The sequence below is a fragment of the Gastrolobium bilobum genome, unplaced genomic scaffold (genome assembly GCF_033153095.1).
Source record: "Gastrolobium bilobum isolate Gb01-03AN ecotype WA unplaced genomic scaffold, APGP_CSIRO_Gbil_v1 utg204120, whole genome shotgun sequence".
NCBI lineage: Eukaryota > Viridiplantae > Streptophyta > Magnoliopsida > Fabales > Fabaceae > Gastrolobium > Gastrolobium bilobum.
The window spans coordinates 61793-86098 of record NW_026899639.1 but is presented as its reverse complement, the minus strand read 5'-3'; the positions used below and the strand labels follow the sequence as shown (position 1 = coordinate 86098).

Below are 24306 nucleotides of genomic sequence, written 5' to 3'. Positions count from 1 at the left end.
ATTTTGGCCCACATGGATCATCTTATTTATTTATTTTTCTAATTGAGATTCACGGGCCCCGCCCCACATTACTCATTAAATATTTTTTTAAAATGAGTTATGCAAATCTCACCCCGCGAACCCATTAATTTTTTTTTCGTTATTAATGCAAAGTTATTTTAGAAAAACCAATTTTCCTTTTAAAGCTTAGGGTTCTTTTTTTCTACGGTGAAGGTAGATAACTTATCTATATTGAGTCCAAAATGATATCGTTTTGAAGGGAAAATCAATATATTTTAATAATTATAATTTATTTTAAGGTTATAATAGTCTTTTTCATTGTAATTTTTTAATTTTTTAACTCAAAATGATATCATTTTAGGAGCAAATATAAATAATTTATTTACTGTGAAAAAATTAAAGCCTAAAACTTATGACACTAACTACTAAGCCACAATAATTTAATAGTTTTAATGCTCCTATTATTATATTTATAAATACCAATATAAATTTCATTGTATTACCGCCCAATAACTCAAACTATTTTTATATCTTAACAAATTAAAGAAATAAAAATTCTAAGCAAATTGTTTTGAAATGAATTTTTCTTTATTATTTCATTGATTTGTTTAAAAATATTTATTTATTTTAATCTAAATTTATATGAATTAATAGAATTTTTTATTAAAAAACTCAATACATAAATTTATTAGTTTAAACTTGCATTATATATTCATTACTTCTCCATTATGATTAATGTTACGTAAATTTTATTTTTATCTACTTTAAATAAAAGACCCTACTATCAAAGCATTGATGATAGAGAAAATATTTTTTCCTACTAGTGACTCATAGCATAAGTGAGTCTCACCTTAATTTTTTTTTTCTCAACTATCTTGTAGGTCCCACTTATACTGTGAGTCTTTAGTAGGAGAAAAAATTTCTCCTTAAAAAAAGATAATGTTTTCCCTTGATGATATGCTCTTTTTGGTAATTTTTTCAAATTTGGAATAAAGTGATCAATCTACATGTTCTTTATTTATTTTATCTTTATTTCTTGAAATTTATATTGGGTATACAATAAATATAATAATAAGAGCATCAAAATTAATAAAGTATTGTGGCTTAATAGTTGGTGTCATAATAAATTAAAATATTCTTGCATTAATAATCGAAATTTTTTTAATGCGATCTGCAAAACTCATTTTAAAATAATAATTAATTAATTATGTGACTCAATAAAAAAAATAAATAAAAATAAAAAAGGCATTCGCATGAGCTAGGTAGGACTTAGGAGTGTTTCTTTGGTGTATGGGATGTATGGTTCATCTGTTCTAAAAAAGAAAAAATTTAGGATTTAATGGAAAATTTATGAAGGGATATGGATTAAATGAGAATTTGATTTTCTCTTTTTGAAAAGAATGTACTCACTTGAGTATATCCGATATTCAGAAGAAATTAAAGAATTTAAAGCCTCTTTGTAGAATAAAATTCTATGGAAACCAATCACGAAAATATAAATTTTAGGGAGTTGGTGCACCGTGTATTTTACCTGCTAACAAGGAAGGTTGCCTCTGCCAATTTTTTTTGTTATTTATTTTTCAACCCCCATTAGGTTTATTTTTTCAACAGTGACTTATGACTTAAGTTCGGGCTTAACTCAACCTAAATTGAGATATTAATACGACTAACATATAAATGGAATAATATAAGAGAATTCAAGTTATTAAAAGAAATAGAGATAAAAAATCAGTAACACATGATAATAGGAAAATTTTCTTATAAAAATATAATTTATTAATGATATTAATAAAAGAATTAAGAATTTAAGTTTAATAAAAAGAAGATTATGTTTCTCTCATGACACACTGACATACAAAGTATGTGGGCCTCACATATTTTGGGTGGACTTATTGTGTCAGACTAGTTAAAATTTCGATTTAAATTTATGATTTTATGATTTTTTTCAATTAATATGATTTCAACAAAATTTTAAGGATCTGGATTCTCCAATGTGAAAAATCACGTGACCATGTCATGTGGGAAATCATAACCATACAAAGGTAGATCAATGATAATTAAAGAGAAGAGAGACAATATATTAAAATAGGTAGTTACAAAATCATAACCGTTGATTTACCTTTGTATGATTGTGATCTTCTCACATGACCATGTCATTTTTTTTTTCACATTAGAAGATCCATTTCCAAATTTCAAACACTTTTATTATTTTATAATTTTTTTTTACATTAAAATTTTACGTTTTGCGATTTTTTATAATTCTTTTGATTTAAAGTAAAATCCCGATTTTAAGCAACCCATAAAATGAACACATAAATACGATTAAGTTAAAACACATAAAATCGATTTATTTTTTTGTTTTTGAGATAAACCGATTTTTTTTTCTCTAAAAGTAAAATAAAAATCAAACAATTCTGCTTCTCTATTTCCGGCACAAAAAAGAAAATCAGTTTTCTCTCAGTCACAACTTCGTACCCGCTCACAGACGAACGCCGAACCATCACTGCTTTCAACCATATCTCCCTTCAATCTCTTGCGTTCACGACTTCGTCTCCTTCCCTCTCTCTCTTGCGTTCCCAGTTGCACGTCTCTCTCTTCACACAAGAACAATAGGTATGCTCTCGCCTCTGCATCTTGATGAATCTCGGGTTAATGGTAGGATTTAATGCTTATTTTGTTGTTTAATCTTTCTTCTTTTATGACCTATGATCAGAATTTGAATTTGCAAATTTTGAAATTTTTGAAATTGGGGTTAGGGCTCTTGAAGGATTACACATAAACCTCTTACGCTCAAAGTGTCTAAGACAAATTTATTCATCTTATATCTCTGTTATGGTGATTCTTGTACCCAAGCTCCGTCTTCATGGCTGAAGGAGCTCGACCCACTTAAAAATCAGTATTTACCCGCATCGTGTCTGTAAGAAACGCTGCTTTGAGTTGAGTTATCAAAAACCCATTTAAGGTTTTTAACTTTTCAATCTTTAGTTACATTCTTGGTGTTTGAAAGCTCCAGCGGCAGGGCACCCAAATTTTGCAGCGAAGTAAGTTTGTGATTTGGTTTATTGGAATTCGTAATATTTTTCTTTTGGGTTTTTTAAATATCACTTTTTTGAGGTTTGGTGTCTGCCCTGAAGATGTTTGATAAATGTTTTCATTGCGTTAGTTTATATTCGAATCTCAGTTTCAGAATTTTCGGACTTAGGTTTATGAACAGTAACTTTACTTCTATTTATTTAGTTTCACTGCGTGAAATAGGGTTCTCATTTAATTGTTAGTTAATGGTTATTTGCACAGGAAACTGGTGAAACTAACCTTTGAATTCACAATATCTTTCTTTTGGTTTATTTAAATTCACGAATTTGGTCCTTGATCGTCCGAGTTTCTGTTCTTTCAGCTCCTTTTTGAGATTTGATGTCTGCCCTTAAGATGTTTGATGAATTTTTATTTTTATTTTCCTCTTTGGATCAATTTCAATTTCAATGGCCTTTTTTAATTTGGATCATTACGTTAGTTTCAGAATTTTGGAAGTTAGGTTTATGAAGGAGATGTTATTTTAGTAAAGTTTATTCGTTTATTAATTTTCTTAACTATGTGAAATAGGGTTCTGGTTTTATTGTTAATTAACTGTTATTTGCACGGGAAACTTGCCGAATCTGGGTATTGATTTAGTTTAATGGTATATTTTTAATGGTTTTGTAGGTGTTTTGATGGAAGTGGAATGGTCTGAATCGCGGTATGAGGGTAGGAATGATAAAGAGGATTCCCCTGTGAGGGAGCAATATGATGATGATGGGGCAGAGAAATCTAGCAAGCATAGAAGCAAGGATAGGAAGAAGAGCGACAAGGAGCACCGAAGTAAAGACAGGGAACAGCTGAAGAGGACTGCTGAGGACATTTCAAAAGAGGTGAGGGATGTAGAGAAGGATAGAGTGGCTGGCAGGGAACGGAAGAAGGAAGATAGGGATGAACGTGAAAAGGACAGGGTTAAAGATAGTAAGGTGAGGGAGAAAGATTATGATAGAGAGAAGTACAGGGAAAAAGAGCGTGAGAGGGATAGGGATAAGAAGGACCGGAGTAAGGATAAAGACCGTGAGAAGGAAAGAGAGGTGGAGAAAGATAGTGATAGAGCACGAGAGAAGGAGAGGGCAAAAGAGAAGAGTAGGGATAGAGATAGAGAAAGGGAGAAAGAAAGGGATAAGGCGAAGGAAAGGGAGCGAGAGAAGCATAGAGATAGAGAAAAAGAGAGGGAAAGCTATAGAGATGGGGACAAGGATAAGGGGAAAGATAAAATTAGAGAGAAGGAGAGGGAGGCTGATCGAGATAAAGAAAGGTCAAGAGATAGAGTAAGCAGAAAAACTCATGACGAAGATTATGAATTGAATAATGTTGATGATAAAGTAGACTACCATGACAAGAGAGATGAGGAGGTTGGCAAGCAAGCAAAGGCTTCAAAGCTCGATGGAGATGATCAAGATGGTGAAACCTCAGCACATCTGTCATCAACAGAACTTGAAGAACGCATCTTGAAGTAAGTCAATTTATCCTTACTTTACTTCATATATTTTCTTTATTTTATTTTACTTTTGTACTATTATTAACTAATAGTAGACTCTGCAATGTAAATTTGAAATTATTTTATGCTTCAGCAAGGTCATTAAAATTGTCGTAGTGCTTAGAATTTTGAAGATTCTTTTGTAGAATACTGTCAAGGTTACTTTACTTTATTTGTTGCTTATAAGATGAATGATTTTGATGATCCTAAAATGTTTACCTTGTTTCGTTATGTATTGGACCCGTAATCTTGTCTGCATCTGTCAAATACACATTTTATTTATGTTGTGAGTAAGCTGTCCTGCTTTTCCCTTTATTTTTAGTAGGAAACAGAATATTTGTCTCTTGGTTACAACACGTAACATTTTTTTCATTACTGCTTCCTTTTTATTTTATTTTTGAGATTTAGTCACAATTGAATTATACGTACGCTTTCAATCAGCATATTGTGAATTGAAGATTTAATGTTGGATGTCAAGGGGTTTAAAGATATTTTTGGGTTGATTGGTGGTAGAAAATAATATGATTGAAGGTTCACTGAGTGTATGTGTGGGTGGGTGAGGAGAGTTCAGAAACCATGGCACGGTTCTAAGGTTCAAGTTAATAAAGGTTGGCTGATGTGTACAGTTCCTGCAAGAATTGGGTGTTGCATGAGTTTCATAGCCAGTTCAACCAAGGAACAATTAATTAGGATTTTGATGAGATGAATTTCTAATTATGTCTGCCAAAGAAATCAGGTCTAGTTGATTGGCAAACAGAGGAAAATATAATAGAAGAATAAAAGAAGGGAAAGAAACCATGATTTCACACCTAACTAGGGTCCTTTAGGCTTTAATTGTACCATAAGACCAAGAAGCAAGGAATTTGTTACCACAATTATTAAATCTCATTATTATTTTAGAAAATGAGGCTTTAAAATTGTTTAAATAGAGCTACTCTAACTCCTGCTAGGAAGTATCAGAATTTTAGAGGAGAGAGAAAGGAGAGAAAAGATAAGAGAGCCATTGTATTCTTGTGATATTATTCTAACGAAGAATGTACAGAGAAGCTCTATTTATAGAGCACTGAATACTAACTGAACAGAAACAATAAGGCTAACAGTCTTATAAACTACAAACAGAAAGGAAGATAATAGTCCTATACATCCAGGTCTATAACAGAACAAACAAAATACACCAGTTAACTAAGCTAAGCTAAAGCTTACAATATACTCTAATACCCTCCCGCAAACTCAGCAGTGTTGGGAATCCAAGACTCTGAGTTTGGTGCGCAAAGTAGCAAAGCGAACAAAAGGAAAAGCCTTGGTGAGAGTGTCTGCAACTTGATCTGTGGCAGGTATGTGAGAAACCAGAAGTTCCTTGTGAAGAACCCTCTCACGAACAAAGAACATATCAAGCTCCATATGCTTGGTGCGAGCATGAAGAAGAGGATTATGGGACAACGCCATTGTACTCAAATTATCACAAAGGATGTGAGGAATAGTGAAAGGCACTCGAAGCTCACGAAGCAAGGGTTGAATCCAAAGAATTTCTGAACAATAAGCAGCAAGGCTTTTGTACTTAGCCTCAGTGCTTGAACGGGCCACCAATGTTTGCTTCTTGGACCACCATGAAACAAGATTGGGCCCAATATATACACAAGCACCTGATGTAGCAGTGAGATATACACCAAGATATCACAAGATTGAGCGTCTGTCATCTGGATCGCTGGCCCAATCAGCATCACAGAATGCAGTGAGAGATAAAGGGCTGGACGAGGTAGCTGGTCTGAGAAAAAGGCCAAAAGAAAGGATACCTTTAAGGTACCTAAGAATGCATTTAACTACCAGTTAGTGATCGTCAAGAGGCTGAGCCATGAATTGGCAAACTTTACTAACTGTATAGCTAATTTCTGGTCTAGTAATGGTTGCATATTGCAAAGCACCAACGATAGACCTGTAAAGACGAGGATCTTGAAAAAAGGATGAGCCACACTTAGTGAGTTTACAACCAGATGGCATTGGAAATGAAATACTATTGGCTTCATCATGGCAGTTTTGGTCAATAAATCTCTGTTGTATTTTGTCTGACACAGACTTAATCCACCAGATATATGTTTCTTCACTTCAACACCCAAAAACCAAATTTTTCAATGCAAACTGAGAATGAAGCTGAGAAATGATCTGCTGAATAATGGAAGGATCAAGACCAATTATGATGATGTCATCAACATATACAAGGACATAAACATGTCTGGATGCAGTCTGAAGAATAAACAGAGAAGGATCGCAACAACTGGGCTTGTAGTCAAGAGAAATTAATGCATGTTTGAACTTGTCAAACCAAGCTCTAGAAGCTTGTTTAAGACCGTAGAGAGCCTTATTTAATTTGCAGACCAGATGTCTATTCAGATGCTTAAAACCTGGTGGTTGGACCATGAAAACTTCTTCCTCCAAGTCACCATTAAGAAAGACATTGTTGACATCAAGTTACCTTAAGATCCAACCATTAGTTAAAGCCAAAATGAGCATGATTCGGACAGTGATAGGCTTAACCACAGGACTGAATGTTTCAGTATAATCAAATCCAACTTCTTGGTGAAATCCTTTAGCAACTAACCTTGCTTTGTATTTGTTGATTGTTCCATCCGGGTTTTCTTTAGCTCTAATAACCTATTGCAACCTATAGCTTTCTTGGTAGGTGACAAGTCAACAAGAGTCCAAGTCCAAGTGTTGTTAGATAACAAAGCATCAAATTCTAATTGCATGGCCTTAAGCCAAAGAGGACTAGCTAATGCTTGTTTGACAGAAGAAGGTTCAACATGGGTGAGAAGAGCTAAGGACCTGGCTGAAGTCTTAGAACAGGTTTGAATGGAACGAACAGGGGACTGCAGATGAATAGAAGAAGATGGCATGAATTCAAAAGAAGAAGGAGGAGAAGAGGAAGAACTAGAACTTGAATCATTGGGGAGAGTTTGATCTTGTCGAATTTCAAGCTGAAAGGTAGATGAACTAACAGAAGAAGGCAAGAGACTGTGTGGAGAGCTTGTTGAATTTGATGTACTATTAACTAAGGTAGTTAGCTGCATTGAATGGTTACGACTGGAAGGGCCATTGCTGGAGTCACTAGGGAAAACGTATGGAGGTGAGGCAGTTATAGTTGGTGTGACAAAGGTGGTTGGGGCTGAAGGAATTAAATGCTGTGTTTGCACTCCAAGAGGAACAAAAGAAGGTTGAGAAGGAACATTTATGACATGATTAGCAGGTTTCTTCCAAGATGATGCATATGGAAAAAGATACTCATTACTCGTTAAACATAACATCTTTTGATACATAATTCCTGCCATCTTTACTTTGACAGAGATAACCTTTGTGACTTGATGAATACCCAAGAAAAACACACTCGAGACCTATATCCATGCTTGTGCTTGTTATAAGGCCTGAGAAATGGAAATCAAGCACAACCAAACACTTTTAAAAAGGTATAATCAGGGGCAAGCTTGTAAAGTTTGGTGAAGGGAACCTCAAAATTTAAGGATGCTGTTGGTACTTGGTAATTTGTTTATAAGAAAGGTAGCTGAAGTAAAGGCAAAATCCTAGAATTTCATGGGGAGGGAGGCATGAGAAAGAAGAGTGAGACTAGTTTCAACATGTCTATGTTTCCTCTCAACCACTCCATTTTGATGATAAGTGTGTGGACAAGTCAGTCTATGTGTAATGCCATGAAGATTTAGATATGGAGTAAAAGATCGAAATCACCTCCCCAATCAGTTTGAATGGCTTTAATAGGAGTTTGAAACTGAGTATTAACCATGGTGTGAAATTGTTTGAATTTAGGTACAACCATGTATAACTGGTATAGCATCAACAAATGATATGTAATATAAGTTCCCTGAAGTGGATTTTACTGATGCTGAGCCCCATAAGTCATTAAAGATTAATTCAAAGGGAGAAGTAGAGACAGTTGTACAGGAGATAGATGGAAGTCTATGAGATTTTCCAATGCAACAGGAAGAATAGCAATCAAGCTCAGTTTTATTATTGAAATGTATTTTACTGGTGTTAAGTACATTTTGAGTGCTACATAATGTGGATGTTCTAGATGACAGTGCCACAGAGAATAGGCTGAATTAGAATCAGTATTTGCTTGATTACATGTATTTGACTCTACTGTATTACAACCTCACAGAGAACTAGAAGATTGAACAACATTGCAACTTGACATCAAAGGAGAGGAATGTGGTTTGAACAGATGCTGAGGGAAGGACAATACTTGAGAAGCAGTATAGTCCATCTTGACCAAGAGTTCCTTCAAGAAGAGTTTTTTGGGACTCCTGCAATTTGATAAAGCATTTAGTTGAATGAAATTCAAAAATATTATCTCGAGCAAAGGCACTAACACTCAACAAATTCTTCATAATAGGAAGGACATGAAGAAGATTTTTAAGAGTCAGTTCAATTTTAGAGTCAATAGGTGATAAAAACTTTGAACAACCATCAACATGAATAGGCAAACCTTGACCATTTCCAATGAGGACATGGTCAGCTCCAAACAAATGTTGGCTTTGGAGGAAATTTAATGGATTGGTTGTAACATGGTGACTTACTCCAGAGTCGGGATACCACTCAAAAGCTGGTTGAGTTGCAGGTGTGGGAAGAAGAGTTGGTTGCTATGCAGCAACCATCACTTGAGGAGTAGGAGCTTCCATTGGTTGACAACATACTGATAGGACCTTTGATACTGGTCCTGTTGTGCCTGAAATTGATTTTGTTGGTGAACATATTGTTGTTGCCATGGAGGAGTGTTGCGACTTCGGCAAGTGCACCGGTCGTAAAGTAATAAAAGTGTACTGAGTACGAGATCTTTCCACGAGGATCGGAATTTCAAGCACTAGTTCGCTAATCGTGTTTTAGTTGGACAATCAAGAATTTAGATGAAGAGAATTGTATTTGAAGAACTTAAAAATTAAAGACAAATAATGAGATGCAATTAAAGAATTTTCAGAATTAAAAAGAATAATTAGAAAAAATGATGATTGATTAAAGAATTAAAACAAGCGTAGTTAGGGTTTCGACTTCCCCCAATATCTTCAATATGTTATGAATTAAAGGGTCAAGAATCTGTTTCTTAATATATTGTCAATCAATTCTTTCTAAGTTAATTACGGCTCAATTCCTTGTTACCATAAATCTATGTAATCTTGAAAGAACTCTAGTTCCCCGATTATTCTCCAAGAAAACATGCATTAAGATCAAGAATTTCAAGATTGCATAATTACCCTTTATGTCTATCCCTAGATCACAAGGATTATGATAAATTATCAAGTCAGGGTTCATGCACCAACATCCCTATTGTCATACAATTCCCCAAAATCATTCTATAAGGAACAAACTCATAGAAAGCATTAAAGACAGATAATTTATTCAATTATAAAAAGAACAGGATTCAGAGACAATTTAATTTATAAACATAACAATTCAATTGGGTTCCATCTACCCTTAACTGCATAAAAGACTACTCTAGCATACTGAATTGAAAAAAATTGATAAAGAAAAGAGAACCCCAAGCCTCCATTGGTGTGATGTTGACTTGGTTCCTCAGTGTTCCAGTGCTCCGCAACAGGATTCCTCCTCTGTGACTTGAATGAGTATGAATGGTATGTGAATTCGTAAATTGGTCTGACCCTCAGCTCCCTATTTATAACCATTGAAGTTGTATCTTCATTGAATCTCCCAACGAATCCACATCAGATTTGTAATTGATTCTTCAATTGCTTCCTTTTTGCATTTAAGATCTTGTAGATTGGTTGACAGATTTCAGCTTTATAATCCTGCTTCAATCTTCCATGACTCCCTTTAAATCTGGTTTGATTTGTTTCCGTTTTGGTTCCGGATGTCGCAATCTGGAAAATCTTCATTAAATCTCAGCAAATCTTTGCTGTCAGGAACGTACTTGGGCGCTCAAGCGTGCTGTTGGCCGCTTGAGCGTGCCAAATTACTTAAATTTGCTGTTGCTGCCTGCCTGAGTGCGCTCGAGCGTGCTCCTCGAGTCTAAAATCTTGTCTTCTTGGGTGCAAACTAAGCTAAGCTAAAGCTTACAATATACTCTAATAGGAAGATTTCTAATCCTGTGAGGATGCAAACTCTACTACACCTCTAAGGAAAACATGAACATTAAAAACCCATTTACACAAATAGAGTATAAACCCATGCCTGAATACAATTCAAGACATGGAAATATGAGAATTACCTAGATTCCCCTATTACTGAAAATTGAAAAATAAAAATCATTAATAGAGTAAAAACTAAAAAAAACTGTGAATCACCCAAATTTATGAAATATGACAATGACAATCAGCCTCATTGTCAACCAGTATGTTTGGAAGCTTTCTAGTGGAGGGGAAGGGAAAGGAGGTGATGGAGGGAGAGTCACTTCTCATTGCTTGGATGTTTAAAGTAAGGAAAGGAGAGGAACTCTCTTCCCATTGTTTGGGAGTTAAAGTACTAAGGAATGAAGTTATTTCCCATTATTGATGCTTCTGGATAAGTTTGAAAACAGAAGCGTCTTTATGATATAGCTTTTTTTAGAACTTCTTTTTAATAAGTTGCTCTTTTCTAGCTTTTGAGAAAAGATCTAAAACTGCTTTCTATTTTTAATGAAAGTATACAATTATTTGTAAATATTTTAGACATATTTCAATTCTGAATTTTTTTTTTCTTTAAAAAAAGCATAAACAAATGGGCCGTTAAATAAAAATATACTGTTCCTCTGCTTAGTCTGTCCCACCCCCGCCAAAAAAAAAAAAGAGAACATCCATCTCCTTTCCCCTCCTTAAAATTCTTTCTAGCAAGGGTTTGATGGGCCGTTAAATAGAAATATACTGTTCCTCTGCTTAGTCCGTCCCCCCCCGGGAGACACATCCATCTCCTTTCCCCTCCTTAAGATTCTTTCTAACAAGGGTTTGAGTCACTTTTTTCCTCTCCATAGCATAAGATAATTGCTCTTTGAATTTAGGCTTTTTTTATGCTATCCATTAGTATTTCTACTGTCAATCTATTGATTTATTTTGATGATCTAAGTTTTGAACATTGCATTTCTATGGTTAAAGTCGAAAGTATGGAATCCATTCTGTTGTAACAATATTCTTTTTTATTTAAATAGGATGAAAGAAACAAGGACAAAGAAACCATCTGACGCTGCTTCTGAGATCTTATCATGGGTTAATAGAAGCCGTAAGCTTGAAAAAGAAAGAGTGTCGCAGCTCTCAAAGATTTTTGAGGAGCAGGTTTCTTTTCTTTTTCTTGTACCTTTAATATGTTCAGTAAAATATTTATTTTTTCCAATTTAGATATGTAATTAATGCTACATGATTAAAATTTTCACAGGACAACATTGCTAAAGAAGAAAGTGAAGATGAGGATACAGCCCAACACACTGGTAGGTTCCTTTCTTTGTCCTAACTTCCACCTGCTGCCCGAAAAATTTGAATACCCAATTTGTTGGTAGATGTTTTCAGGACAACTTTTAGGAAGAGCTGGAAACTTATTGAGTTACAAAATATGTTGACTAGCTTTACCCCTGTACAAGATGCCGAAGTATATACATAATAAACCAAACATTATAGGTTCATATTATTATCAAAAGAGAAGAACTTTAATTCTCATGATGTATTTTAATAAAAGATGACTTTCTTATTAATATAAAGTGAGAAGAAGAAGAATGAATAAATAATATTAGTTTTACAGCTTCTCTAAAGAACAATTACATTTAATATTATTTGTCTAAATATATTCACAATTAAATTAAACAGAAGTAAAAGAGTTAGGCCACGTATATGACTGCAAATGGCTTGATCATTAAAGACAAAGCTTAAGTTTTATAGTAGCAACTCAATTGCTAGTTGTGATGTGATGACTGTGACATTTGTGTAAATTGCAATAATGATGGAACCTGATTTTATTTACTATAAATTGATGAAACATAAATGGAGACAAGCTCCTTACATACACTAATAGCAAAAAATAAACCCCAAAGACCTCAACTCCCCCTCAAAGCCAACATACCTAGGCTCCAAGAGTTCTCTAGAGATTTCAAATTTTCCTACTAAAACAATACTCAATTTATGCCTACCACACCACCCACTCTCCTTTTATCCTAACTTAGAATATTCTAGAAACTTTTCTAATAAACTAACTAATTATCTCAGGCCCACAATACTACCCCCTAAAAAACTCACCTTGTCCTCAAGGTGAAGAGAGGATAGGTAAAGTGAGAGAATCTTCCACCCGGGTCCCATTGTTTGAAGCAAACAGACCAAGTTATGATTGAAGTAAAAAAACTGCCACTACTGAATTCCTTTGCCCCCTTCCTTGATGTCTTACTCCATGTGTTGGTGTTTTGTGTGTTGCTGCCTTGCAGGATGCTAATTGGGCCGTGGTTTTGTCCTTGAAGCCCACCCACTTGCAACTGCAATCCAGAGGTATTGGGCCCACTTTGGTTCCCACGAGGCCTAACATGTGTTCTCCCATTTAGCCCATTATTTGATTTCCCTCCAGTTGCTAGTGTCAGATTAATTGATTGGGTTGTAAGGGCAGCTTGATAATAATGGCCCAGTCCTCCTCTACTGGACCCTGGCCCATTTCAACCCAAACCCATACCAACGTGCATGCACTTGCGAAGGAATCTCATGTACTTCGTCATCTGCTGCCTAACAAGTCAACTGGAGATGCAGATTTCCTCGCACCGCACAACCACCACCTTCTGCCTGTTGAGAAGCTCCGTCGCCATGATCGATGCTAGAGGACCAAGCATATGGTGTCGTGTATCCACCGCCACCTTCACATAGATCCCTGAACCTGACACCATTTTCGTTCCCTCACGCACACCCACAGTGAACCCTTTCGGCTTTTGTTGTAGTTGTTGCTCCTCTCCTACGTCGTCTTTTTCTTCTTCTTTATTTTCTTCTGTTTCTTCTTCTGCGATTTCCCTGCACCTTCTACTTCTGCATCTGTATCTTCTTCTTCGTTTGCTTCTGCTTCGTCATTTTTTTCCGCTTCTGCTTCGTCATCTTCAGCAAGCTTTGTCTTCTTCTGCACCTTGTTCTCTGCCTCTTCTTTTTTCTTTTTCTCCAATTTCTTTTGCATCTTCATTTATGTTGCGATCTACTTCTCCTTCTTCGTTTTTGATGGGCCTAAGATAATTAGTTAGTTTGTTAGGAAAGTTTCTAGAATATTATGAGAGTTAGGATAAAAGGAGAGTATGTGTAGTGTGGTAGGCATGAATTGAGTATTGGTTTAGTGGGGAAATTGAATATCTCTAGGGAACTCTTGGAGCCTAGGTATGTTGGCTTTGAGGGGGAGTTGAGGTCTTTGGGGTTTATTTTCTGCCATTAGTGTATGTAAGGAGCTTGTCTCATGCAATAATTTTAGATTTAGTGTCATTATTGACACGATAGATGACAATAGCGCTAGATAGCCCTGATCATGGTCGTTTCGTGGCCAATTCACAGCTGTAGTAGCCACTAGGCAAATTTTTTTCTCCCAACCCCCTGTTTCCATTAGCCATCTTTTTTAATGTTAATTTTTTGATTTCCTACAATTAGAATGTATGAATGTATTGTATTCAATTGTGTATAGAACTGTACAAAAGACCTCTATTTAAAGAGGTTAAATGACCTAATGGGCCAAGCCCAAATAACCTGCTAGAATAACAGAATAATAAATAATACAATGCTATTTAATATTATATTATTTCTAAGACCTACTTATACTCCTTCAGAACCTCTTTAGGTTTAATTTTCCCCTTATCTTTGACAAACCTAGCCCAGCAGCCAAAACACAAAAGCTTTGTTCATCGAACACCTCTTTTTTCTGGAAGACAGGCATTTATGGCCAGAGTCAGGATTTTCTGGCCAGTATACTTCCCAACCATTCCCTGAAACGCCTGACCGTATTCAGTTCGTGGCATAGTAGTCAATAGCGGCGCTATTGCGCCGCAAGCCGCGCCAGTTGCGCTTTGCGGAGCTTCGCCGCAACCATTTGCGCCGCGCCGCACCAAATCGCAATAGCGACCGTTGCGGCCGCATTTGCGGCCAAATCTCACCGCAACAGTGTCTTTTTATGGTTTTAACCCTAACCCACTCTCTCTTTCTGCCTCTCTGTTGTGCGTCTCTCTTCTGCCTCTTTTGCTTTCTTTATCGCGCTCGTTTCTTGCCTTCTCTACTTCTCTCTTATAGTATTGAAGTTCAATGTGGAAGTCATGACCGAAGAAGCAAAGCTTCAAGTGAGAGAAAGAGTGAGAGAGAGAAATAGTGAGAGAAATAGTAAGAGAGAGAGAGAACAGATGAAAGAGAAAAAGAGAAGCTGTGAGAGAGAGAACGGATGAAAGAGAAAAAGTGAGAGAGAAAGAGATTCTGATCTATCTTTATTCAAAGAAAAGAAAAGTACATTTGTTAGAAAAGTGATTCACAAGTGTTATAGTAACAATGGGTAAAATTATTTCTATATCCCTAAAAAAAAAGAATGTATCATTAAAAGGTAACTAAGGTAAAACACTAAAGTAACTAAGATAAATTTGGTAAATCAGTAAAGTATAGTTACAAGTAAAGGTAGTACAACTATAGCTAAAGTTTGGACACTTATTATTAAGAGGTAACATGTCAACTCTGCCTTTATTTTTATTTTTTTTATTATTTGTATTATTTTTAGGTGTTATTGTTTTTTTAATAATTTATTATGTTACACACACACACACACACACATATATATACATATAAATTGTTTTTTTAATAAATATATTTTTTTCGCTATTTCCGCAACCGCAACCCGCAATAACTCTAGCGGTTTTGAGGGTTGGCCGCATCAGGCCGCAATCCGCATTTCCGCATTTGATAACTATGGTTCGTGGTCCACTTCGAAGGGCTCTTTCCTACCCTGTGTGTGAACTTTGCTGGCCTCTGCCCTATGTTTGAAATGTGCAAGCTTCATTTCCTTGCAGTATGTTTAATATTAAGTTGTTTGATTTTGACAGAATTTGTCCCAAGTTGTTTAATTTCAATTTGTACTCTTAATTCCAAGCACAGGCTTCAGTTCCTTATGCCTTCGATTAATGATAATTGTATGTTCAAACTAATGATTAATATGTCTTTAATTTTGTGTAATTTTTTATTTTTGAGCATGTGTATGAGTGTGGTATAAACTATTTACATTTTATCCATTATTTTTGATATAGTGGCTATCTAGCTATCTGCTGTACAATTCCACTATAGCGGTTGGGGTTGTTAATCATGTTTATATTGTTAATAATCTGGTTGGTAAAATACACTTGTATAATGAATATCTGACAGACAACCTGGCGGGAGTGAAAGTTCTTCATGGCCTTGATAAAGTTGTGGAAGGCGGAACAGTAGTTCTGACTATTAAAGATCAGCCCATACTTGCTGATGGTGACATTAATGAAGGTACAACTGCTTGGTGCACTTTTAATATCATTCCAGTTTGAAGTCTGTGAGTGACACACTTCTTTGTGTAATAGAGTTTTTTGTTCTCACGTAGCAGAGATTGATATGCTTGAGAACGTGGAAATTGGAGAACAAAAACAACGGGACGAAGCTTATAAAGCTGCAAAAAAGAAAACTGGCATATATGATGATAAGTAAGATGATCATTACTGTCTATGTATTATTGAAATAACAGAAATAGAAATTAAAATGAATTTGGAAGAATCTTATGAAGCTTGCTCTCTCAATTTCAGGTTTAATGATGACCCCTCTGCGGAGAAGAAAATACTTCCACAATATGATGATCCAGCTGCAGAAGAGGTTTGCTACTCTTTCTTGTTATGAAGCAACTGATGTTAAGCAAGGCAGTTTTTGTGAATGCTTGTACTAATCCAATTCTTTTATTCAGGGTTTAGTTTTGGATGAAAGGGGACGATTCTCAAGTGAAGCCCAGAAGAAACTTGAAGAGGTAGGTTTTACTTTTCTTTATTTTATGAAATATTTTTGAAGCAAGTAAAGATGGAGCTCCAACTTTTCTAGGGTCATGAGCTTTCTGTGATCAAAATATGGTCTCATATCATTGTTTATGTGACTGCCCACTGATTATTCTTTTCCTACTATTTTTTCCTCTTGGAATTTGTTCCTCATAATTGATTTGGTTAGATGAATATATCATGTGTTCATGTATTTTGCTCTCTTTTGGCTGAGGCATATATTTTTTCCTATTGCCAGCTGCGAAGAAGGTTAACAGGTGTTTCCTCGAATAACTTTGAAGATCTAACTTCATCTGGGAAGGTATCATCAGATTATTATACTCAGGAAGAAATGCTTCAATTTAAGAAGCCTAAGAAGAAAAAATCCTTGCGGAAGAAAGATAAGCTGGACATCAATGCCCTTGAAGCTGAAGCTGTCTCTTCTGGATTGGGTGTTGATGACCTTGGTTCTCGGAAAGATGCAAGGAGGCAAGCCATCAAAGACGAGCAAGAAAGATTGGAGGCTGAGATGAGAAATAATGCTTACCAGTCTGCATATGCTAAAGCAGATGAAGCCTCCAAATTACTGCGTCTAGAACAAACTCTTAATGTTAAAAGAGAGGAAGATGAAACTCCAGTTTTTGCAGATGATGATGAGGATCTTCGTAAATCCTTAGAGAAAGCGAGAAGATTAGCTCTTAAAAAGCAGGAGGAAGAAGGGACATCTGCCCATCAAGCTATTGCATTGCTTGCCACCTCAAATCATAATAATGAGACTGTAGATGATCAGAACCCTTCATCAGCTGGAGAGTCACGAGAAAACAAGGTGGTCTTCACAGAGATGGAAGAATTTGTCTGGGGTCTCCACATTGATGAAGGTAATTTCTTATTTAATTATTTGTGCATTTCTAATATAATGAAATTCATACTACCTCAGCTGATTTTACATAGTCATTTGTGGATTTGGGAATTCTTTTGTTATTTCTTTTGGTAATCTTCTATTCAATCTTCAATTCCCATGTGCTCTTCTTAGACGTCTATGTCAATGGCACAATAATTATTTGAATTTGATGTGATCTTTCTTTGTTATGTTAGTTGAATATAGTAGGTGTTCTGAATATAAACTAATGTTTTTTAGCTCGTTGAACTGTTGGTCTATAAAATATATAAAGGGAAAGCTGATAATAGGTATAACTGAAGTATGTTGCTTTTCTATTTTTCAGAAGCACGTAAACCAGAAAGTGAAGATGTTTTCATGCATGATGATGGAGAGGCAAATATTCCGGATGAAGAAAAGAGTGACAAAGAGGCTGGTGGATGGACTGAAGTTAACGAAACTAATAAAGATGAACAACCCAATTCAGAAGACAAAGAGGAGATAGTTCCGGATGAAACTATCCATGAAGTTGCTGTGGGGAAAGGATTGTCAGGTGCATTGAAACTGCTTAAAGACCGAGGGACGCTTAAAGAAAGCATTGAGTGGGGTGGCAGAAACATGGACAAGAAGAAAAGCAAATTGGTTGGGATCATAGATGATGAAGGAAAGGAATCACAGAAGAAAAAGGAGATTCGCATTGAAAGGACAGATGAATTTGGGAGAATTGTAAGTATTCCATGTCCTTTACCTCATATTTCTTTGTCATATTTGGTTATTACTATAGCACTAAGTTTTTTGCCTTAAGAAATAACACTTTGGAGACATAAACTTCAATTTGGGTGTTAAAGTGCATTGCAAGTATGGCTTGTTATATTATTACTGTTATTAATTTTTTTCTGGGATAAAATTGTGGTTCATCAATTTTATATACCTGTCATCATTTACCCCAATCACCTGCGTATTTTTTATTGTTTTTTCCTTTTTTCTTGTTTGGGATGATTTCATTTCATAATATTTAAGTACTGACTGACACCAATCTTACACATCGAGTTACTGAGTTTGATCTTTTATGTCCACCAGTACCTATACTCAGTACCATTTCATTTCCAACTTTCAGTTTACAAATTTTAATGGAACTTCACTTATCTTTTGTTGCTTCCAGTTGACTCCTAAGGAAGCGTTTCGGATGATTTCTCACAAGTTCCATGGTAAAGGGCCTGGAAAAATGAAGCAAGAAAAACGTATGAAGCAATATCAAGAAGAATTGAAGATGAAGCAGATGAAGAGCTCAGATACACCATCAATGTCTCTGGAGAGAATGAGGGAGGCTCAAGCTCGTCTGAAGTCTCCCTATCTTGTTCTTAGTGGTCATGTCAAACCAGGGTATGTTTTTAACTTCACAAACTAATAATTCCCAAAGTTTTGAAAGAAGTGAAGAAATGTTTATGTTTAATGAAATGAGAAACTACGCGCATACCTCATTTCATGATTTGGTGATAAAAGTTAGATCTGCAGTGGGGCACATGCTTCTTAAATTAAGACTATTTTCTTTCCCTTCTTTAAAGAGTTGTACTTTATTTCGATGTGTTAAATATCAGTAACCAAGAGGTATCATTGTAATCTTTGTTGTGTTAAACACTTGAACTACACAACATTGGTTCTATTATATAGCAAACCAAATGAAAAATACAAAGAGATACACACTATGTGGGACTTCTACACCACTACAACCTGATTCCAAAGAAGAAAGTTGCTTTCTGTCAGTTTGACAGAGATCTGATGGTTGAACAGTGATGGAGACGACAAACGGTTCTCCGTTGCTGTGTTTCCGGTTAAGACGGAGATGGAGAAGGAGATGCGGAAGACATGACGAATGTAGCTTGTATCAGGCCCTCAGAGAGAGCTCTAATACCATCAGAAAAACCAAAGGAAAACAAAGGAAAGAGAAAGAAAGTTCACAGAGAAGAGGGGAGAGAGAGAGAAAACTGATTAGTTCTTGATATTTTCATTATTGTGTAAAAGACTTACACGTGAGCTCTTTATAGAGCTGAACTAAAGCCACGACACTAGTTCTGATCTAACAGAATTCGTTTCACTAACTAATTACACTTAGACAATTACAAAGATAACCCTGACTGCTATTACATATATACCCCTAACATACTGTACACTAATATTGGGAATTCTTAAATTGAGTTAGTTCTCATCTCGAAAAGTCAAAGGCTATAATTTGTGTTTGAATTCCAATATACAGTGAATTGTGTCTTTAAGCTATGAATTTTGACTATTAATGATGAATGTCTTTTTTTAGCATTTATTATGTGTGTATTCGAAATTATTTGGCTGCTTCATGATCCATTCTATTGCTTTTGGGAATGAACCATATTCCGTGCTGCTATCTGGAATTAACTACTGTTGAAGTATCACCAAGCATCATATTGTGTTAGGATTTCAAGCTTAATGGAACATTTTTATTATTTTTCCCAAGGAAATGCCAGTAAGATTAAAAGCTTTTGTGCTTGACCTTGCATTTTTTTAAAGCTTTCGAAAATCTCAAAAAAATTAAATAAACATAGCAAGTATGGTTCTGAGTAGCTGCTTCTATTCTCTCTCGTTTCTTTCTTATGTTTAGTTAATATTCTGATGTATATTTTTGTCCTTTTATTGGCAGACAAACTAGTGATCCAAAAAGTGGTTTTGCCACTGTTGAGAAGGATCTTCCCGGAGGCTTGACACCCATGCTTGGTGATCGAAAGGTAATTTAGGGTGTGTTTGGATAAGCTTTGAAAAAAAAAATACTTTTATGATAGTTTTTTTTTTTTTTTTTCAGAAGCTACTATTTCTAAAATTTGAAAAAAGTACCAAAACTGTTTTTCTGGGGGCTTATAAAAATTTATTTTATTATTTCTAACAATTTTAAACATTTTTAATTAATAAGGACTTTTTTTACCAAAACAAATGGGCTATTGATACTTGTATGTATATTTTTCTTCCTGATGTTTTATTGTGCTTGATTAGACAGGGAAAAGAAAATTACCCAAAAAAAAAAACTAAACAATGATATATATCGAAAAATCCAAAATTCAGTCACTGGACTGTCCAGTGAGTGAATTTGCACTATATTCTCCCGCGAGAATATAGTGCAAAAATATTACAATGGCGTTCTTCGGTGTTCTCTCGGGAGAATATAGTGCAAATATTTTTTGCACTATATTCTCGCGGGATAATATAATGCATTGGATCAAATTTACATCAAGTCACTTGATACTCACTAAGCCCTATATATATATATATATATATATATATATTTGGTGCATGTTTACTTTGCTCTTGATGTGATGGGTTTAAAAATAACCAAACGACCATGACCTTTTTCTGTGTTGTAGTGTTCCAGAATTTTCTGGCGATAGGTTTAGGCATTGTAAGGTTCAGAAATTGATGTATTAGTGGTTTCTTGAGTCTGGAGTTCTTGGATCTTTTTTGTAATTTTGTCTTTTTGCTTTTGACAATTGGTGGTGGCTTTTTGTATGCATCTTGTAGTGGATATACCTCTTTGGGTCCCTTGTGGCATTACTGCAAATGATGGGGATCACAGGGTTAAAGGATGCTGGCATTACTGAATTTTAAGATCTGAAGGATCAGTCTGGGCTAAGTGCTTCTTAAATAAAAAAAGGATGGTTTATAGCAACTTATTTATCTTTCAGGTTTTTTGTTTCACGGAATGTTTTTGATTTCCTAGGAATATGACGTGTAGAATGTTAAACTTCTGCTTCTGGTTCAAGTCTAGAAAATGAATTCCTAGGAAGTAGGAATTAGTTATTCCCAGGATTTTGATTAATTAATTAATTATAAAAGGACATTACCCACCCTTCCTGAACATTCTGTCCTCACAAGTTATAAATTGGCTTTTATGCAGTTATTGGTTTGGTCTACTTGAATATGAAATAATATGTTGTGTATTAAATTGATACAAAGAGATACAATATATAGATACCTTAATGGATTTAAGTGAGAAGCTCAGACCTAACCCAAATCCTATATAAGAAAAATAATATTTACAAATAAGAACGCAATCTATACAAATCTATACATATTATATTTCCTATTATAACACTCCTCCTCAAGCTGGTGAGTATATATTGTGAGCACCTAACTTGTTACAAATGTATTCAACCCGTGTATTTTCTAATCGCTATTTTCTGTTTCTGCACTTGGTTACAACACCACCCTTCCCACCACAGCCACCATCCCCAAGCCACTGCCATTGCTGCCTCCTCCACTCCAACCATCATATCACCACCACAACCACCTTCCCCACCTCTATTGTTATGCTGCTTTTTTGCCACCACCACCCATGATGTCTTTGTGTTAGAAGTTGAACAAGGGTGATTTTGAACTATGCCTAACATCGTTGGTTATTTGTAGTTGACCAAACAATAATTTGACAGTAAATTTTTTGGGTCCCTACTCCCTATGATGTACCAATTAGTTTGCACAATGGACCAATAAATAGTGACAATTGACTTGTTTACCAGGTTCAATTGCATCAGAAATTGTGATTGAACCCCATCCACTGTGGTGTCCTGTCATTCTTACATTATCTTTTAAGGATTTTACAGCCTATTTTTGGAGTTTTAGACATAACAAGCTTAAGAAATTAAGTAGGATTACTTTCTTTGATTGTGGAACCCATATGTCATTTAGAAGGTAGACAAGCGAAAGTGCTAAACAGTAGTTAGATAACTAGTCCTAAAATTCTGGCTGAATCTGCTTCCGGGAGTTTTGAGTTTAAATCTTGGGTTTAGAATTGTGCTGAGCGCTCAAGAAATTAAGCAGGCTGAATTCCTTTGATGGTGCACAACTAGGCTAGGATTGAATTCCCCTCCTACCCTCTGTTTTCTTCGCTAGTGTGTGTAACATGTCCATTTTTAGTGCAGTGGTCATGATATTACTGAATACTGACAATATAAACATTAAATTTCGTTTTGTTTTATAATTGAACATTGCATGGGAGAACATTTCAAAAGGAGATGTTGAATAGAATACTTACCTGGCATCTCTGCATTTATAGTATGTCTTAACAAGTATTTGATATTTATGCGTACTTGGTTTTATGGCATTCAGTTTGAGCTTTTGCATATTTCTGTTATTATAATCGCGTTTTTATCGTTTCAGGTAGAGCACTTTCTGGGAATTAAGAGGAAGGCTGAGCCATCAAGTTCGGATACCCCAAAAAAACCTAAACCTTGATTCTTTGGTCTTCTAATTGTAAGCATTTTAAGCTAATATCCCTGTAAGCTTAGAAGTTTGACCCATACACTGCTCATCTATTCCGTTGCTGACTGCAGATATTTTGCAGCAGAATTTATTTTGTTCAGGTTTCGTTGGTAAAACTTCATTTCCTTGGAAGAATGTAATTTGTTGCTATATATTTTAATGACTAGCAACCAGTCATGCGGTTCAGGATTCATAACACCTTATGTACAAATAAGAGTTAATTTTCAATATATTGAGTAAAATTTATTAGCACGATGTTCATTTAGCAAATGTTTGATTTTGGCATTTTGCTAATTTTCAATGTATTAGCTTCATTAACTTGTTCTCCACCTCGGGTACAATTACCAAATGATTGATATTGCTAATCCTATAACTTAATTAGCACGTTGTTCAATAATCATCTGAATTGAACGAGTATTTCATGGTTTCACTTGATTAGGAGAAAATATATTCTTCCTGCATCATGACTAGTGTTTGATTTCTATATGCAATATATTTTGACAAATGGAACCCCAACCCAGTTGGTAAATGTAAGTTAAGATGCACGGTCGGTTGGTTCAGATTTTTAAAAATAAAATCAATGAACTCAAATTGAACCTGCTTATTCAAAATTATCTTGAATTGGAGTGGGTAATCGGCTTTTATCTTTTATATATTCTCCATCCACCTTAGTTCATGTGCTCTCTGTTTTTTCCTTGTCTTTGTAGTAGGCAGCCACAACCTCCAAAGCACTGATACGTGAAATCTGAGGAAAAATGAGTGTCGGACACGTGTCGGACTCTGACACGTTCCGACACGTAGTCAACTTTTTTTGACATGTTGATTATTCCGACACGCAACTTTGACCGTGTCCGACACAGTCAAAGGGTACAAATGTAATTTTTTTTGACATTTTTATAAAATTAAAATAATTTTAAAAAAATCAAGAAAAAATTTGGTCGAATGTTTTGAGCCCTAAATCAAACTGCTCAGACTCACTTCCATCGTTCTCCGTCCCTCACCCAGCCGTCCGTCGAAGCCAGTTTTCAGGTATGTTCTTCGTTCTCAACCAACCCCTCAAATTTACTGTTCTCCACTGTGTAATTATCGTCTGCACTCTTCTCTCCCTGGTACTGAGGCATGTAGATTATCTCCTGGACATAGCTGTTGTCTCTCTTGCAACTAGTTTCTGCAATATTCTAATTTCTGTCTCGTGCTCTTACTTTGGTTCTTTCTTATGATATATGGACAATATTATGATTATCATACTTTTTATTTTTTTCTGCTGAGAGATTCTGAAACTTATCAATTTCATAGCGTTCTCAACGAATGCTAAAAGGGTACAACTCGGTGGGCAGTTTCCAGTCGCCCGTCCCTCACCTAGCCATCTGTCAATGCTAGTTTCCAGTCGTCCGTCCCTCACCTATACTTGTTGGCTATACACACAGGTATGATTTTATTGTTTGAAAAATTTGATGCATACAACCTGTTTGTATTAATGGCTGAGAGTCCTACAAACATGATATTATGTGTGTTAGTCTAATCCTTTTTGTTCTTTTCATCATCTATGTATAAAGTTGTTTGTTCTTTTTAAAATAATTGAAAGCAATATCAGAACAATATTAAGTTGCACGATTTGATAATAAGCACCTTGCTCCAGTAGCAATTATGGTG

The 24306-nt window shown here is 35.3% G+C and overlaps 1 protein-coding gene across 2 annotated transcripts; it reads left to right on the top strand.

Annotated features, from left to right (window-relative positions):
- The first annotated feature begins 2447 nt into the window (after positions 1–2447).
- On the top strand, positions 2448–22901 carry LOC133292155 (SART-1 family protein DOT2). 2 transcript variants are annotated; one of them, XM_061490529.1, is made up of 14 exons: positions 2448–2613; positions 3700–4528; positions 11691–11814; positions 11915–11966; positions 15874–15987; positions 16085–16181; positions 16281–16347; positions 16436–16495; positions 16759–17377; positions 17723–18102; positions 18539–18759; positions 20048–20132; positions 22552–22644; positions 22725–22901. In XM_061490529.1, the coding sequence occupies exons 2-13, from the start codon at positions 3708–3710 to the stop codon at positions 22624–22626; spliced, it is 2715 nt and encodes a 904-aa protein (XP_061346513.1). In that variant the 5' UTR covers positions 2448–2613; positions 3700–3707; the 3' UTR covers positions 22627–22644; positions 22725–22901. The 2 variants fall into 2 exon arrangements, with proteins under 2 accessions (XP_061346513.1, XP_061346512.1); XM_061490528.1 differs by having other exon boundaries at positions 22552–22901.
- Positions 22902–24306: the final 1405 nt, after the last annotated feature.

What these genes read in the sequence shown, in the direction of transcription:
- LOC133292155 (XM_061490529.1), top strand. Translation starts at nt 3,708, where the DNA reads ATGGAAGTGGAATGGTCTGAATCGCGGTATGAGGGTAGGAATGATAAA. An exon ending in CTTGAAGAACGCATCTTGAA is followed by an intron (nt 4,529 to 11,690) that starts GTAAGTCAATTT and finishes TTATTTAAATAG; the next exon opens with GATGAAAGAAACAAGGACAA. An exon ending in AGTGGTCATGTCAAACCAGG is followed by an intron (nt 18,760 to 20,047) that starts GTATGTTTTTAA and finishes TTTTATTGGCAG; the next exon opens with ACAAACTAGTGATCCAAAAA.